This window comes from Lycorma delicatula, chromosome 2 (genome assembly GCF_047948215.1).
Source record: "Lycorma delicatula isolate Av1 chromosome 2, ASM4794821v1, whole genome shotgun sequence".
NCBI lineage: Eukaryota > Metazoa > Arthropoda > Insecta > Hemiptera > Fulgoridae > Lycorma > Lycorma delicatula.
Genome location: NC_134456.1, coordinates 2838069 through 2855670, shown reverse-complemented (window position 1 = coordinate 2855670; position 17602 = coordinate 2838069). Strand labels below are relative to the sequence as shown.

At 32.4% G+C, this 17602-nt stretch overlaps 1 protein-coding gene across 1 annotated transcript in view; it reads right to left on the bottom strand.

Annotated features, from left to right (window-relative positions):
• The window catches only part of LOC142320421 (heat shock 70 kDa protein 4-like), a 175450-nt gene that overhangs the window by 108946 nt on the left and 48902 nt on the right, over positions 1-17602 (bottom strand). The window contains exons 9-10 of the mRNA XM_075358145.1: positions 10713-10835; positions 8364-8909 (exon numbers count right to left, since the gene is read on the bottom strand). Of these exons, the coding sequence (XP_075214260.1) occupies positions 8364-8909; positions 10713-10835 (669 nt within the window). The remainder of the gene's footprint in view (positions 1-8363; positions 8910-10712; positions 10836-17602) is intronic.

Sequence of the window (17602 nt, the reverse complement as noted above, 5' to 3'; positions counted from 1 at the left end):
AAAATTAAATGTTTTCTGTGCAATGTCCTGACAGCAATTTTACAAGACATTCTTTTTCACTGAAACAAGCATAACATAAATTGCTTATATGGATACGCTGCATACATGAACAGAGAATTTTATCTGGCAACAAGACGATGCTTTTCCTTTCTGGCGTAACTCTGTACAAGATCGGTTGAATGTTTTCTCCAACTACTGGATTGTTTGTCATTGACCTGGTGACACAGCTTGTTTGCAGAGGCCTCCAAAGGTCACTTAATCTGACCCCTATGTGATTTTTTCCTTTGTGGCTTTATAAAGGTCTAATGTCTACCTTCTGATCTATTAGACTTGAGGCAGAGGAATGAAGCAGCTATTAATTTCATTACTCCATACTCCATACATGTTGGTCAAAGAATGGGACAAACTCTCCAACTGGTTAGGTATGGCCCATGTGGTGAAAGATCTCACATTGAAGACTGGTAGGAAAAACTGTTTGAGTTACTCTTTCATTTTATTTGCGACTCATTACTGTAAGTCAAAGTTAACAGATATTAAATAGGTTTAAAATCCCAATATTCTTTTTTGTACATCCTGTATTTATTGTGCTCATATATATATTCCCATTCCCTCAAAAACAGAACGAGTTTTCAAGATACAAATATGGGTTGTCATATCGTTGTCTTGTGCCCATATGTATGAATCATGTTGACTGATATTTATAAAATTGAATATGTCAACTTATCCCTGTGTTTATATTTATGAATATGCTATCTGTTAAAAAAAAAGAGAAAGTAAACTACTCTTGAATTCTCTAAAGAATGGGTGGGTCCATTGTCGGGCCTATATCACAGTAGATAGCAACAAATGTTATATATGTTGGGACTGGAGCCACAGGAGCTTCGAGTGCCGGGGTCCAAACAGATTAGATTTATGCTACGACTGTGACAGCAAAGATCATCACATAAGAGAATGTCAAGAGGGAATAAATGCTAAGATTGCAACAGTTTCAAACACCGCACCGGAGGCATGATGTGCGGCAAAGGCAGACATGATTAGGATAATCCTGTCAAACGCAAACCGTAGTATACTCTCCCGTGATTTAATGGGGGAGCTGTCAAGGGGGTCTTGTTGATATTTTGGTCACCATTGAGCCCAATAGATACACCACTCCTAAGAGCGAGTGGTGTGCAGATGCTATAGGAAATGTGGCCATCCAGAACGTTAGTGGCATGTGGGGATGGCAGTTGTTCTACAGAGGTGAAGGAATACTAGCAGTCGAGTTGTCTGGGTTTCTTTTGACAGGGGCATATATTAGCCCCAATTGTAATTTGCCGGAGTTCGAGGCTTATATGGGAAGACTTCATGGCATTGTTGCCAGGTCGGTCAAGAAGGTTATCTTGGTGGGCAACATAAATAGTAAGGTCATCGTAGCGGGCAGCTCATATACTAATAGTGCTGTGACAGCCTCGTGGAATTTATGATGACAGCAGGTCTTTTCTGTTTAAACAACAACACGCCAATGTATGAAGCCAGAGGGCTCAGGTCAGTGCTTGAACTAACAATCTTGGGCAACAAGTGGGATCGCTCCAGATGCAGCTGGAGGGTCGTATAGGAGGGAATCGCTAGTGATCACCTGGTAACTCTGCTTGAGGTAGATGATTCATCCTTGCTCAAGATGGCCGGCTGTATTAAATCGCTGCGACTGACTCAAAAGCAGGTGTCAGCAGTTGTTTCAAATGTGGTCAGAAAAATTAGTGATGGAAGGCAGACATTGCCGGAACTCTACAAGACCTTATACTCCAGGAGATAGATAGCATTGTTGCCAAGACCTGCTGGTAGGTTTTATTTGGTTTACTGGTGGTCAGATGCAATAGCACAGATGAAGCAGAACCTCCAGAGTGAGAATGAGAAGAGCCAACAGCGCCGAGTAAGACAAAGCTGCAAGTAGATACATCGCTGCTCGACAAAAGCTCAACTACAAGATAAAACAGGCCAAGATCAATAAATGGAAGGAGTTATGTAGCAAGTTAGACATTGATCCATGGGAACAGGCTTATCAAATAATCACAAAAAGGCTTGTCAGGCGCTTGCCAGGGTATCAAGACACTTTCCTTAGGAAAGTCTTGTTAAGAAAGTTCCGTGGGAAATGACTGACATCACTAACTACGAGCTAGAGCATAAATGTATTCCAAGATGTTGGAAAGACTAGAGATAGGTATTTTTACCAAAACATACAGAAAATGAAGCCAACATTGATTACCGGCCACTTTATCACATAAATAATATGGGCAAGGCGATCAAAAGAATGTTTGCATCCCCTATTATATAACAACTTATAACTGTAGAAGAAGCGGGTGGTGGAATATGGGTTTTAGCAAGGCAGGTCAATGCTGCAAACTGTGCAGAAAGTTGTGACTTGGGCCATCTCTGCTAAGCAAGGGACGCAGCAGACAAGGAGAATGCCCATGATGATATTGCTGGACATTTGTACTTGAGATGCGATTATGTCAGCATTGATGACTAAGGGCATAAGTGCTTATCTCCGGAGGCAAATAGCAGAATACTTGTCAGAGAGATGGATAGCGGCAGAAATACAGGGCAGAGTACTAAGTTCCAGGTTTTCAGAGGCGTCCCTCCCAAGGATCAGTCCTGGGACCTTTATTATGGTTACTGGTCTATGACTGTGTCCTAGTCTTCAGTTACCACCAGAAACAAACTGTGGCTTTTGCAGACGATCTTGCTGTACTGGTGAGCAGCAGAACAAAGGCTGATTTGGAGGAGACAACAATACTGCCTTAGCTGCGATTGCAACATGGATGCAAGATTACTGTCTAGAATTAGCACCACAGAAGTGTGTGTACATTATTCTCACCAGTAGACAGAAAGCTAGTAGAATTAATGTTAGGGTCGGTGGACAGCCTCTTCAGGGTAAAGACATAATAAATTATCTGGGTGTGCAGATAAACATGGCCTGTAAGTTTAGCCTGTTGTGGACAGATACCAAAGCTCAGAGAAAAACTGAAGATGCTAAATATGCTGATGTCGACCCGGACAGCCTCAAGGGCATCCAAGTGCAGACCGATTATGTCAATGGTCATGTCTGCCCTACTTTTCACCGCCCCAGTTTGGGATGTGGCAGCAAATGTTGTTGGGTGTTGTTTCTAGTTACCGCACATTATCACATGAGGCAGCACGTGTGCTGACCTCTGTTTTGCCTGTCGATTTACAAATCAAAGAGCGAACACTTCACTTCAAGGGCATGGAAAAGTCTGAGGTTGATGCAATTGTTAGAGATACCTGGAGGAAGAGATTAACGAGAGATTAAGATTAAGCATAGAGAGATTAACTACTTTGTTACACAGATGCTCACTGGACATGGCACCTTTGAATTTTATCTCCATAGATTTGGCAGGTGTGATTCCCCCTGCTGTATGTTTTGCAGCGGGTGGACACTGAGCACACAATTTCCATGTTCAAAGAATGGCACCCCTGGCGTATGCAATCTGGTATAGACGTTAAGTCTGGAAGGCCTAGTGTCATTTATTCTGGCCACTGAAAATAACTGGAAGGCATTAAAAAAACTATTGCTACAAGCTAAGAACAAGGAGGGGCGGCGACATGATTATTAGTGATAAAATATTTCAGCACAAGGATAGCGGCAGGTAGGAGGGAACATCACAGGTAGCATCGATAGGGAGGGGACAGCTCACTGAGGTGGAATGTTCTTATGAGTGACCGAAGACCCCAAGGGAGAATTAGGATGAGATAAGACATGAAAAACATCCTGGGACCAGGTGAAGATTTGGACCAGACAGCAAAGGGTTGAAAGACAGCCCTCTGCAGAGCCATCGTTCATCTGCACTTCTGCAGATGGGTGATGGTAATGAGGTACTGGGACTCTTGCCTCCCAAGCTCGAAGGCACCCCTGAGGTTGTGCTATGCTTAACCGGACCTCAGGTGGGGAGAAACAGTGTTATAATCTGTAGGATGCAGGGACACATAGGCTCTAAATAACATCTAGCCGAACGCGTGCAAGTCCGACACTCCCCCACTTGTGGGGGGTATGTAAATGGCATTTCTTTGCAACACTAATAACAAAAAAAAGTCAACTACAATAGAAATAATTGACCATAAGTTTATGGTAACTGGCCACTTATCTTTTGAATGATTCAGACTTTGGCCTAAATGAGGAAGCTTCTCGACATAAAATTATCTATATTCCAAATTGTTAGTATAACATAATTCAGACCCCCAGGAGACAACAAACACACTCCTTTGAAAATGCAGGAAGACAACTCATAAAAGCTGTAAATTGGTTTAAAATAAAATGACTGTTATAAACAAGAGAACCCGCTCTCTCAATCTTCTATAAATAGACATTAGATGAAGACACTCCCAACCCTTCGAGCAAGTTGAATATTAAATTCAACAAAGATGGTCAATCAAAAAGTTTGGCAAACATTAAACAAGAAAATCATTACAATGGTCCATGCGTGATAAACTACCAGAAAGAAATATTAATTGAAATATATTCCACCATTCAACCACTCTTCTTCAAGGGGATCAGAAGCTTGTAAAGGAAGTTTGAAACTGGTCAACAATTATGTTACTTTTTTGCTTAATATTGAAATGATTTTTATATTTTTTACTACATATTTTTTTAATTAAACAATAGTTTACTATATATTTTTATATATATTTTGTAAATTAATCTACTATATATTTAAACAAAAATTAACTTCTTTAACTGAATGTAATATAATAGTAATTAATAAAAAATTTAAGTTTCTAAAAATCTGAATGTACTATTTATTTTCTCAAGTAAATATTTACAAATATACTGTTGTAACTGTCAAAATTAATTTAATCGCTTTTAGAAATTAAAAAAAAAATTAATGTAATTTTTTATAACATGGGCTCAAGTTGTGTTGAGTTTTTTAGGGCAGCAAATGCAAAATACTATTTTATGACAAATGGCAGTGGACTGACACCATTATGATTCAAATACCCCATATATACAGAATATACCATGAAGCTCTCTCCTGGGACTTTCAGAATCTTTCTACTCATGAAAATAATGGAAAAAGTTCATGTAAACATATATCCTAAAATGCTAAGTTATGGCTAATGAAAGATTTCACTCTGATTTCAGCTACCCCAGCGAAATGAGTTAATGAAATTTTTAGGAAAATAATTAAGGGGCTGAATTAGTGATTTCTTATGGTTTATCATCTTAAAATTGCAAATAAAATAGGGCCTGTATAAATAGGTTCAAATAAGATAAAACCGTATATGCAGCATTTTTGAGAAATCTGGGGGGAACCAATAAATTGGGATAAAAAACCCCTGTTTTTTATGTTTGACGTACAATAATTTTGTTAAATGGGTATAATAAACAGATAAAACTTTTAAACAAAACTTGTAGAATTTAATCCTAAACAAAATGAAATTGTGTAAGAAAAGTTAAATAAAACGCAGAAAGTCAGAACAATACAAATTTTATTTACAAGTAGACGAGACCTAAGTGTATTATATATACCAGTTTATAATAAAATATTCAATAATCAACCTGCTATTTCTCAATAACTTTCTTGGCACCATTTGGTACTGCTTTTGTCGCTCTTTTTAGTTCTTTAGGGCTCAAGTTGCTCAGTGCATCCATAATGTGGACAATTAATTCACTCACAAGAATATATTTTTGTTTTTTATACAATATTTTTCATCCAACCACACACACACAAATCTAAAGTCATTAGATCAGGTTATCTTGGTGGCCAGGAATATGGACCTCCACAACCCAAACATTTTTCAGGGAAATGATGATTTAAGTGAGTAGAAACAGCACAAGTGAGGAGATGCACCGTTGTGCTGGAAGTATATTTCACATTCATCACTAGAGAAACTTCAAGAAGCTGTAGTAATTCTTAAAGGAAGTGTATATATACCTCAGCATTTAAGCAGCCACGTAAAATTAACGACCCAAACAGCTGATTGTAAAGAAGGCCACACCTATACATTGATGCTAAATCTGTATGGAAAATTACCTTCCACAGTTTCATTAGGACTTACTTCTGTGCATGTATGCTCATTGCACAAGCGCCTTGACAATAAACAAAACATACTTGTTGTAGAATTGTCAATTTGCATTCCACTGCTTCTTGCGAAGTGGAGTTCTGCAACTAGCTGTTTATGACTAGGATAAATCTTGTTTTTTAAGCGTCCTCCAAACCATCAAATGCAAAACTCAGTCCAGGTGTTGGAACACACCAGGTGTTCCAACACTTGGACTGCGGCTGAACTGCATCAATAATAATTTCATCAATAACAGTGTCGTGTTGGACAGACCGTTTATAGCTGATATGAATACTATGTAGAACTTGTTTCCCAAAGATTGTAAAACTTCAAGCGAGTTGTGAAATCTTGCGATTCGAAAAACTTATTTTGAATACTTAGTGTTTAAATCATTCTGTAAGGTACATTAATATAGTATTGTGCACTGCTGATCAGCTGTTATTGACAACTTTGAAATAATAATTTTTCAAATTCATTTATTGTATTTCTGACCTTAATAAAAAAAATTATCTAAGCAATCTTTTATTATTTATTTTTATTTTACAATTGTGTAATTTCCAGTTTTTTTTCATCTTTAACAGTAAATTTTCTTTTTACAAATTTTTCACATCACAAAAAAGTATTTGGTTTTAGTTTCAAATTTTTTCTAACTTTTCTTTGTTTCATTCAGCTTATCTTACACAACTTTGTTTAGGATTAAATTCTCTACAAGTTTTGTTTAAAGTTTTATGTGTTTATTATTCATTTAACACAAAAAACAGGGTTTTTTTTAACCTAATTTATTAGTTTTCACTCCCAATTTCCCGATACGACTTTCCAGATACGATTCTGGGTCCTATTTCATTCAATATTTCAGGTCAAAAACCATAAGAAATCACTGGCCCTTAGGTTAACATCCTAAAAATTTTATTACCTTGTTTCACCAGGATAACTGAAATCCTAGCAAAATATATCACTAGCTATAACTCTCTAACGAAGCATTTTAGGATGAATGTTTATTATAAACCTTTTCCATTATTTTCATAAGCAGAATAGGTTATGAAAGTCCAAGGAGAACTTCGTGATTAATTATTGTAATATATATATACATATATTATAATATTTAATGTCACACACTAACTCTTCTAAAGTGTTACTTTCATTTTAGTGTTATATTTTGCAATTTTATTAACTACAGTTTTCAAAATAAAATTTGATTCCAAAAATGTATTTCTAACATTCAACATGTTTGAATAACTACCAGAAATATAAAATTCTGTATTCTAGATACTTATCTTCTTTTTTCAGAAAAATCTATTTTTAAAACTAACTATGAAGCCTGTTTTTTAAATTAAGGTCAGTTCTGAAATAAACTGAACTCTATGTACCAAATTTATTACTTATGCATAAAAACTACATTTATACACTACTTTCCTACATAGCTGCTTTCAACTTCAACACATTTTCATAGCATTTCACAAGCCTCTTCATTCCCTCAAGAATTTCCACTGCCGGTAACTTAAACCAAAACTGTCATTTTTCAATTCGTCATCATCGTCAAACATTTGGAATGCAAGCCACTGGTGAAGAAAAAGAAAATAATTGCTGGGAAGACAGACCTATATGATGAATGACTGAATATTTTCCGATCGTCTCACTACCTTGATTTGCTGGTCAGGCATTGTCATGCAAAAACAAAATCCATGGCAGTGCATCCTCATGTCATTTTTTATAGCTCTTCTAAAAATTTTAATGTTTCACAATACACATCAGCATTCACAGAAGCTTTTTATACTAAATGTTCTTGTTTGAACTTCTTCAATGTAGGAGATAAATGAAGCGATCATCACGTCAACCACTGCTTTGTCTCAATGTTCATCAAATAAGAAATCCAGGTCTCATCTGGGGTTAACAATGTACTTCAACATGTTCATTTTCTTAACGCTGCAAATATTCATGCACTGCAAGATGTTTTTCCTTGTGTATGCCAGTTAGCATTCAATGGCCAGGAGCTACATTCATCATTCATTCACCCTTCTCAAAATGAATGGCACCACCATCTTACTTTAGTGTCACTTGTAATATCTGGCACATAAACATCATTACCTGTGTTCGCAGAATTGTTTTTTGCCATAAAAAGATGTACCAAAATAGAAACTAGACCAGAAAATTTTCAACAAAATTATAACATCAAAAAAGAATATAAAAATATTTTTGAACTATAATAATATTACCATAGTTAAAGTATTATGATATAAAACTATCATATTTTAAACAGCTATTTAAAACAGATTCTACATCATAAATAAAAACATATACAAACTACTTACAATTTTCTCCTGACGAATCTGTGCTGCAACAACTGGAGGATTTTCAGTTAATGGACAAGCAGCAAGTTCTTGTCTTTTATCTTCAAGCCATTTCAGGGCTAAATCTACAGACTGTTGCACTTTCGCAATATCCGAATCGGCGAGGCGACTGTAAAATTTAGACCCAGCCTTATATTGTTCAACAACAGTTTGTGCCTGTTGAATGCTTTGTGCCTGTTCATTAAATGCCGTAGGTCGTTGTTCAAACTCTTGTTGCCTCATTTTAATAGGTTCACCCACATTCTTCAAAGCGGCTAGTTTTTCAGCATAAGTCTGTCTATTACAGTTGTCACCATCCTCATACAACCAATTTTCTAACTGATCTAATTGTTGTATTAGAGATTTATGGTCGGGCTCTTTAACAAACTGACATAAAGCTGGTCTTCCACTCAGTTCTGTACAAGGCTCTGTACTTAATTCTCCACGTAATTCATAAATGTACTCTTCCAAAGCATTTCTAGTATCGACTCTTTCCTTTTCCTGCCTATCACTAGCAATCATCTTGCACTGTAACACAAGTAAATTTATAAATATTTAACAATCGGAACTAATTTTTTTCTAAAAATTAATATTAATTATAATAAAATAAGAGGTCACATACGTGAGATTTTTGACATGCAAGTAGTGTAACAGGGGTCAATGAAAGAACAATTTTTAATGTAATAAACAAAAAATTGATTGTAAAACATATTTACCCTAAAAAGACTTGAATGTGTGTGAAAATGGAAAAGTTGGATGATTTTACTAACACCGCTATCAGAAAAAAGTTCATTTTATTTCAATAACAAGCTTTCTTGCCAAATTTTTCTAGAGGCATGTTACATCGTGTTTAAAATCAAATAAATTTTTATTTCATTCCAGAAAAAGTAATTCTTAATTGAATGAACATGAAAATCATGGGAGGGTAAGATAATTTATTATCTACATGAAACTTGGGTTAATTTGGAGATGTATGGGTGGATAAAGATTATGCGTTATGAACGATTTTTCAACTGGGGTGAAAACCCTGGTTAAGAAAAGAAAATTAACAGTAACACGCATATGAAATATGAGAATTTTAACCTGATAGAATTGATACGGGCACAAGTCAAAGGCTACACTGGGAATAACAATATATTTAAGACAAGCAATGTAAAAAAATCTTTTGACAGATTAATAATAGATTCAAATGCTTGAAAAAACTGTATTCAACATTTTAACTAAAAAAATAAAAGCACACAGTTTGTATGAAAATATTATAGAAGATAGTGATAAATTTGGGAAATTATGACCAAGTTTAACAGACAGCAGCTTATCAGATACTGAATAAATACAGCGCAGTAAAAAATATTTTTTCCGATTTACTTTAATATAGCGGTAATGTACTTTCATGACAATTTTCTATTTTTTTTTATTATAAGTTTTTTTTTACTTCATTTTAATATTAAAAGTAAAGAGAAGTGTTTTTTCCCCAGAAAAATTGCGCTAAATTAAATTAGGATCATCATACTGTTATGTTTTGGTTTTCTGCACGCTTTCATGAAACAAATTATAAGTTTCTACAACATATTTCCATGTAACGTTCCAAGTTTATGCACAGAGTTATTAATCCTGAAATACATAAAAGAAAAAATATATAGTAAAAACACTGAAAAAAGACAAATCTATTTTTGTGAAAGAAGGCTAGTTTTAAACTAACAGAGCCTTGCTCTATACAGTTTGTTGAGTATCAATAACAAAGATCTGCTTACTGTAGGGGTATCTCCCAGCCATGCAGAGTTGTTGTAATATTTTCTGCTGTTTATTTATAACCCAGTAACACTTGAATTGATTGACTGGCAGAAGAAAGAATGGGTTCAATAAGAGCATTAATAGGATTTCTGATGGTGAAGATCTTACAAGATCTGAATTTATAAGTTTTTATAAGATGAAGGAATTTTGTCCAATATTAACAGATTTAAAATTTTATTTTTTATATGTTACTGAAAAACATACCTAGCATCTTATAAATTAAAATCTGAGTACAATAGAAATACATCATTTTAGAAAATAAAAGATCTCTAAAAAAATGTTGTAGGAAAAAAGCTACAGAAGCTAAAAACCTCCAATTCTTTATTTTTCTACAGCCTTAATGGTGTAATATGTTGTACACACAACTTATGAGTGGTACATAAGAACCCAACAACAAACCTGACCACACCGTTCACATTATAAACCCTAACCTATTTAACATATTGATCGGTTTAATCCAGCACATTGTCTAGAAAAAAGCCTTCACATAATCCAGTATAAATATAAGAAAATTACAACTATGAAAATGCTGATACTTACTTCTTGTTCAATGTAGTTGTTAAGTTCAACTTGTGAATATCCATGTGTAAAGGCCTCAATTGGAAGTTCTGTCACAGTTATCTTCTTTCCAGCTTTTTTGGCTTCCTTTTTCTCCGCTTCTTCCTGTAGACAAATAACAAAAACTAAGGTTATTGTAAACAAATGAAAAAGTCCAATAAATCTGATTGACTGTTGCAACACTGATAAATCAATGTTTAGATTCAATTTACCAGAGTTCTATTTTTGGATACACATCATCCTTACTCTAATAAATATGCTTTTTTGCAATACGAGAAACCAGAATAAATTAAAGACAAAAAAAAAACTGAACAAATTGATACATCCATTGATCTTTCAAAAAAAAAAACAAATTAGAAAAAAATGAATAGTATAATTAAACATCAACATGATACACTAAAAAATATAGTTAGATAGTCTTAATGTCTTGTTAGTTCCATATGGAAAAAGCTTGTAGTAATTATTGGAACACTCATCAGATTAAATATTCACATACTGTTATAAAGTTCATTCTCACTAGTTTGGATACAATAAATTTGTCACTGTTAACCTACATCCTATTGCAAATACGTAATGTTAAAACTAATATATACAACACGTGTGACAATAAGTTCCTAGAAAACATTACTTTTCATATTATTGTAAGGTATCAGGTATTTTACAACACAGTGATCTGCAATAATGTGTGTCTGATGAAGTCAATAGAAAACCACTCAAATTCTCACAGTCCTTGGCAAGGCTAGAATGGTATGTTATTTTACTTCAAAATGGCTGTAAATTCTTAATTCTCAGGCTTGATTTTTGTCTTATTTTATTTCCTGTCATCTGACACTAACAGGATTTTACTGATGTAAATCAAGGTATGTGATAAATTAACATTTTAAGCATTACAATAGCTACATGAAATTATATTTCTTTGTAACAGTTTAACCAGCCGACACAACCAAAATAAATTTTTAAATTTTAGTTTTTAGGAGGCCCAGTTTTACCCAATAAACACCTTTGCCACTATTTTTTTCAAACTCTTTCTCAAATCTGATTTGTATGCATGAATCTTTTATTACTTTATTACATGAATTATTACTTTATTAATACATTGTAATATATATTTAAAATATCCTTAATCTTCACTTAAGAGTTCACAAGATTTCTTATTTTATAAATAACTGCAAACAGCTCAGTTGTCAAAATAAAAAAAATTGAAATTTGCAAAAATTCCTTTTTTCCACTTGCAGTCCAACTACTAAAACAAACTCTCATTTTCATAGCCAGCACTGTAACAAAATGTTTTTTAAGTAATGTTTAACTAATAGCAAGAGTAAAAGAATACTTATCTCCTAAAATTCATCTTAAATAAAGGGGAAATCTAACTCTTGCTGATTAACTTAAACATTATTAAATAACCCAAAACTCAATCGATAACAGAAATTAAAAATTATTACTTTACCGATCAAAACATTAAAAAAATATAGATAAAGGTTTTTAAAAAGTTTAATTATTTTACTGACTGGATCAATGGCTAACAGAATGAGATCTCACTATGAGGAAAGGTATTTTTTATCTTTACTATGAGTAGCACCTCCTTGTTATATCTGTTACAGTAAGTTATGTATCATTAAAAATCATTTGATTTTTTGCTTCAGTTGACACAAACAGATGAGTTGGCTATCAATCAATCTCCGATTTATTATCAGCAATACCCAATTACAACTATTCAACATTTGTAGACTGTAAATGTATGATGATGTCCACATTACTGATCATATATGATCAATGGGTTCAATCAACAATATTATGAAAGCTAAATTTAAACTGCAATGGCATCTGAAATACAAAGCATTATACACAAACACTATAAGGTTGATTTTTAGCAAAGAGACTGTCCAAAACTGGGAGAAAGATTTATATGCAAAATTATATAAATCAATAATAATTAATTTGAAATCATTATGAGAACAGACTGCACTATTATTAAATAACCAATTTTACAAAAAATATTTGTATGAATTGACAAGCCAATCAATACCTTTGAAAAAAAAGATCAATTCAAAAGTACTCTTCTAATCATAAGCCATCCACAGATAAAAGCCATCCACCTTTCTCGGATTTGTTCGTTAAAAAAAGGATATAAGTAATCATTACCATCTTATATATGATATGCTCAAAATATAATATATTAACTATTCTTGACTTTCTACAACATGATTCTTTTCATTTTTATAAAATACAATTGGACCAACTACTTCATAAAACCACAGAGACAAAATGCCCACTTAAAATGCTTTCCTTGACAATACAGTAGCCCATACTATTCTGTCTAACATCAATACCCAAAATTATTTTCATTAAAAGTATTATGTTAATAGAAATTATTAAAAAATCTTTAATCGATAAACAAAGAATTGTAAACAAATAATACAACATAAATCACAATCTTACTAGATCAACAATCAGATGTTACAATGAAAATGTTACAGATATTAAAATTCTTGGGAACATTATTGTCACACATCATTAAGTATAAAATGAATTTGTCAGAATGCAGCAATACGGTTTGATGGTATGATTGTAGCGAGCTGTTAAGAACTGTTAATTAGCACTGCATATTTAGCAATCCGTCATCATATTGCTTACATCTTCCTCTAGCATGATTTGGGGATTGTGTTGATGCTGTTGTTGCATAATACAATATTCACATCTCATCTTCTTTCTAGAACTGGCAGCGGAACGGTCAGATCGACAGCACTGGAGGAAGGTGTCAAACAAAGATGTAGATTCAATTTCATCATTATTTTCATCCCTCATTTTTCCCTGCGATTCACTCCACTGCACCGAAAATTTCATCAACGCCACATCAAATCATGGAAAGTTTTAATTATTGTTCAAATATATTCATTAACAGTATATAATATAAGCATCTGAGAAACGATTCATTTAAGATATAATCCAATATACAAAATTAGATTTTAAGTCATTTCAAGTTAAGAAATATGAATTTCAATCAATAAATATGGAAATAAAATAAAATATAAGCAGATAATATTTGAAAACCTATACACACTACCAGGACTTAGAACTTAGGTTTCAAGGACTAACGTAATATGATATACTACAAAGAATACAGTTAATGTAGTTATTCATTGCAGCAGACAAAGTTCAAAATGGGGTGAAACACTATAGCACAAACAAGAGGCAAAAAGACTTTCACACAAACATCAAAGATTTTCTGGACTCATTTTTTTTTTTTTTTTTTTTTTTTTTAATTTTTTTATAACACTGTTCTTTGTAGTGAAAAATCATATTATGCCCTTTTTTTCAGCAAATTTAATTATATTTTTGATTTATGTAATTAAATATGACAGAAAAACTAATATAAGGAACTATTTATATATTCTTCTTATTGTGCAATGTAAAAAATATTATTTAAAAGTTAAATTATGATGCTATCATTTACACGTGATGTTCATGCTTTTTTGTACTAATAAATATCTCTTATAACTTTTAATTAAAATAAATTTAAACTCGCATAAAAAAATTACTAAAATTAGGTTACATAAAACATCCACAGACAAACAGTTGGAAATAAAAACATGACTGAAAATTACATGAAGACAGTAAAATTATGAAAATGATAAACGCATACGCAACTTAAGGAACGATCACAACAAAAACAAATGATGGTTAACAGCTGTTCAAAACAAGACATACAGAATAGAGAACAGATATGCTAGTAGCACTTCACCATTAAATTACAGTAAAAATGTAACCAGACATTTTTCAGCTAAAATGTGGATTAGTTATTTCATCAAAGGCAATTTTATCAAGTTAGTTAATGACAAGTTATTTATTCAAAACTGGTAAGGGTTAAAGGGGGGGGGGGGAAGAGCACTGAAAATACATTGACTAAAAAATCCTTCAAATAACAATCAATAATTTATTATAACTGTTTTTTAACTATCTTCTGCTCACTGCAGTGAATTTTGCTCAACTAGTTAATTTTTATAACTTTTCAGAGAGCAGAAATTAAGGAAAATTTTATTTATCTTCAAAATAAGATTTTATTATCCTCATATTTGTTTTAAAGGAAAATATTTTAATGTAAGAGAGGCCAGACACAGGAAGCTTCAATCTCATCAGGTTTTGTTCTTCTTGGAATGACTGGTAGGATGTTGATGAAGATCTGGGATAACCAAATCATGGGATAACACAATTTGGTTATCCCTCTTCCCATTACCTGGTAGCGCATATCCCACAACATACAGTCAAGAGTTTCAAAACTTTTTGTGGGGCACCGTATATTCATCGATGAACATTAGAAATGACACTTCCAATATTTTTTAGATCAAACTTTTGAAAAGAGGACATTAATTAAATCTTGGCACATAACAGATAAATCTTGCTTAACAGATAAATATGTCGTGTATTAAATGCTTTTTGGTTAAGACTGATTCATAAGTTTTAACATAATCATTAAGCTCAGCGATACTATATGAGGTTAAACAGAAAAATTCTTTATTTCTGCGACAGTTTTACTAATTTTCTTTGATAGTTCTGATAGATCGTCTTCATATTGAGGCCATTTATTTTTTGATAGGAAATTTCAGTTGATAGTAAGGGGATCTATGAACTGTTTACTCACAGAGGCAAATATCCGTCATAACAATATTGAAGCAAAACCAGGTCACCATGTTTTTAAACACCAGTAACTGTTTTTAAACCAAGAGTTGTCAGGAAGAATAACGAAGACTTCCTGTATAGTAGCACCCTTGTGCAGTAAACTTTACAGAAACTCTTCCTTTCTTCCTTCATGTACTTTTTTCCTTTCCTTTTTTCAAAAACTCTTACACGAGTAATTTCCCAACCTTTTACTTAATTAAAAAACCACATCTTTTTCAGATTTTCTACAATAAAGCAGATAACTATTTTCAACAGAAAAGTTTGAACAGACCATGTACAAAGTGCTTGACTATGCCAATCTCAGGTAGTCAGATTTTTAAATAATTTTTTATCTCTGCCAATTAGGATTGCACATAAATGTAATAAAGTATGGCAAACCACACTTCTGAACATAACAGATAGCAGCAACAAAAGTTTTTTCATGCGTATGTTTTTTTTGGATCCCTAACAAATGTAGTCTGGTAAAATTACCTTTTACCCTGCATCCTCTGGAATTTTGAGAATTACCAGTCTTTTGGATGGTATAACTATTTATTATTAACTTCATCTGATTAAATTTCATATAGTTCAGTCTTATTTTATTTTTAGTGTAGTTTAATATAAACTCCATTTCATAAAAAATGAACAGATTTATAAGATTTCTGAAATTTTGTATCTGATTGAAGGAAGGAGTCATCTCAATCTGTAAGAATATAACATGACATAGAACACCATTAGAAATTAATATCTTGATGGATATCTTTTGAATATCCATAATCTCCAAAAGGAAATATTAAAGGAAATTTTAGTAACACATATGAAGAAAGTAATTCATTGATCTATTTATTTAACATTACCAGTGCGCTATGCAAGATATCTTGATTTCCAAAATGCTTTTCTTCCAGTAGAACAGTTACCATGGGGTGTGGGGTATTGAAACACCTTGTGCTTCTCTAGTAGATACATTCTTCTGATCTTAATTTTAAATTTTTAACAAGCTGATCTCATTTGGTTTATTTTTCATTCTGAGATTTTTTTATATAATTGTTTTGCTTTAGAATAATTTTAATATCATAATTATAATAAAAAAATTATACTATTGAGCAGTAACTTAAAACTGCTATTTATCCATATGATGATGATGATGATGAGGCTGATGATATTACTCTAACAGTTAATCTTCTTAATTTATTCATAATCATATTTGATGCGATCAAAATTTTACTATTCCTTAACCCATATTAATAAAATAGGATGAGCATTTGCAGTTTAATTATTCCATAATTACATAAAATTCAGATTCCTTAAAAGTGCATTATCTTTTATATGTTCTTCCTTTTTATTCTTCAAAGTAAATATTAGTTGACTCCATTGATGAATAATACTACTCTACTTATTCGGGTCTTACAAAGAAAAATGCATTGTGAACTAACGTAGGTTCAATTAATTGGATTCAAATACACATATTTATTGATTATTAACCATTTTACATACATGTGCTACGTATAAAATATTAACAATTCCCACATAAAACCCTCATGTGAACGTCTGTGAACACTGCTCCTTTAATTCCCACTTCAGTTGTCCGAATAGAAATTGTTCTTTCTTTAAAACTTTACATCATTTGCTAACTTGCTGCAGCAGCAGTTACAGCGATAGCTTTTTAAAACAAGATTAATTTACAGCAAAATAATAAAACGATTAAATAAATTAGACAGCTAAAATACTTATTTGCCTTAAACTGCACAATATGTTCACAATTATTAGTAGATGCAAACAACATTCAACTTTTTTTTTAATTAGTCCTGTAAAATTAGTCCTACATAAAAAATAATTACTATAAAAATTATATTATTATGACCAAAGTTAAAATTTTGAGTTAGCTGTAAAAACAATTTTTAAAAGCATCTCCTGATAACTTTACAGATCTATGGCAGGATAAAAAAATGGCTTATTATAGTTATTGTCTAAAATATCTTTGTCATTTAATAAAACTGTTTTTTTTTGTCATCAACTAAAAACCATATCAAATTAAAGGATGATCCAATTTTTAAAAATAAATTTATTGCAGCTAAATTTATAATATAAATAAATAATAATTTATAATATAAATTTATTTTTAAAAATAAATTTGTTAATTAGCAGCAAATTATCAAATAGTTAAAAGTTGGCATTTCAATACCTGCTGACTTAACAGACAGCATGTGTTTACAGTG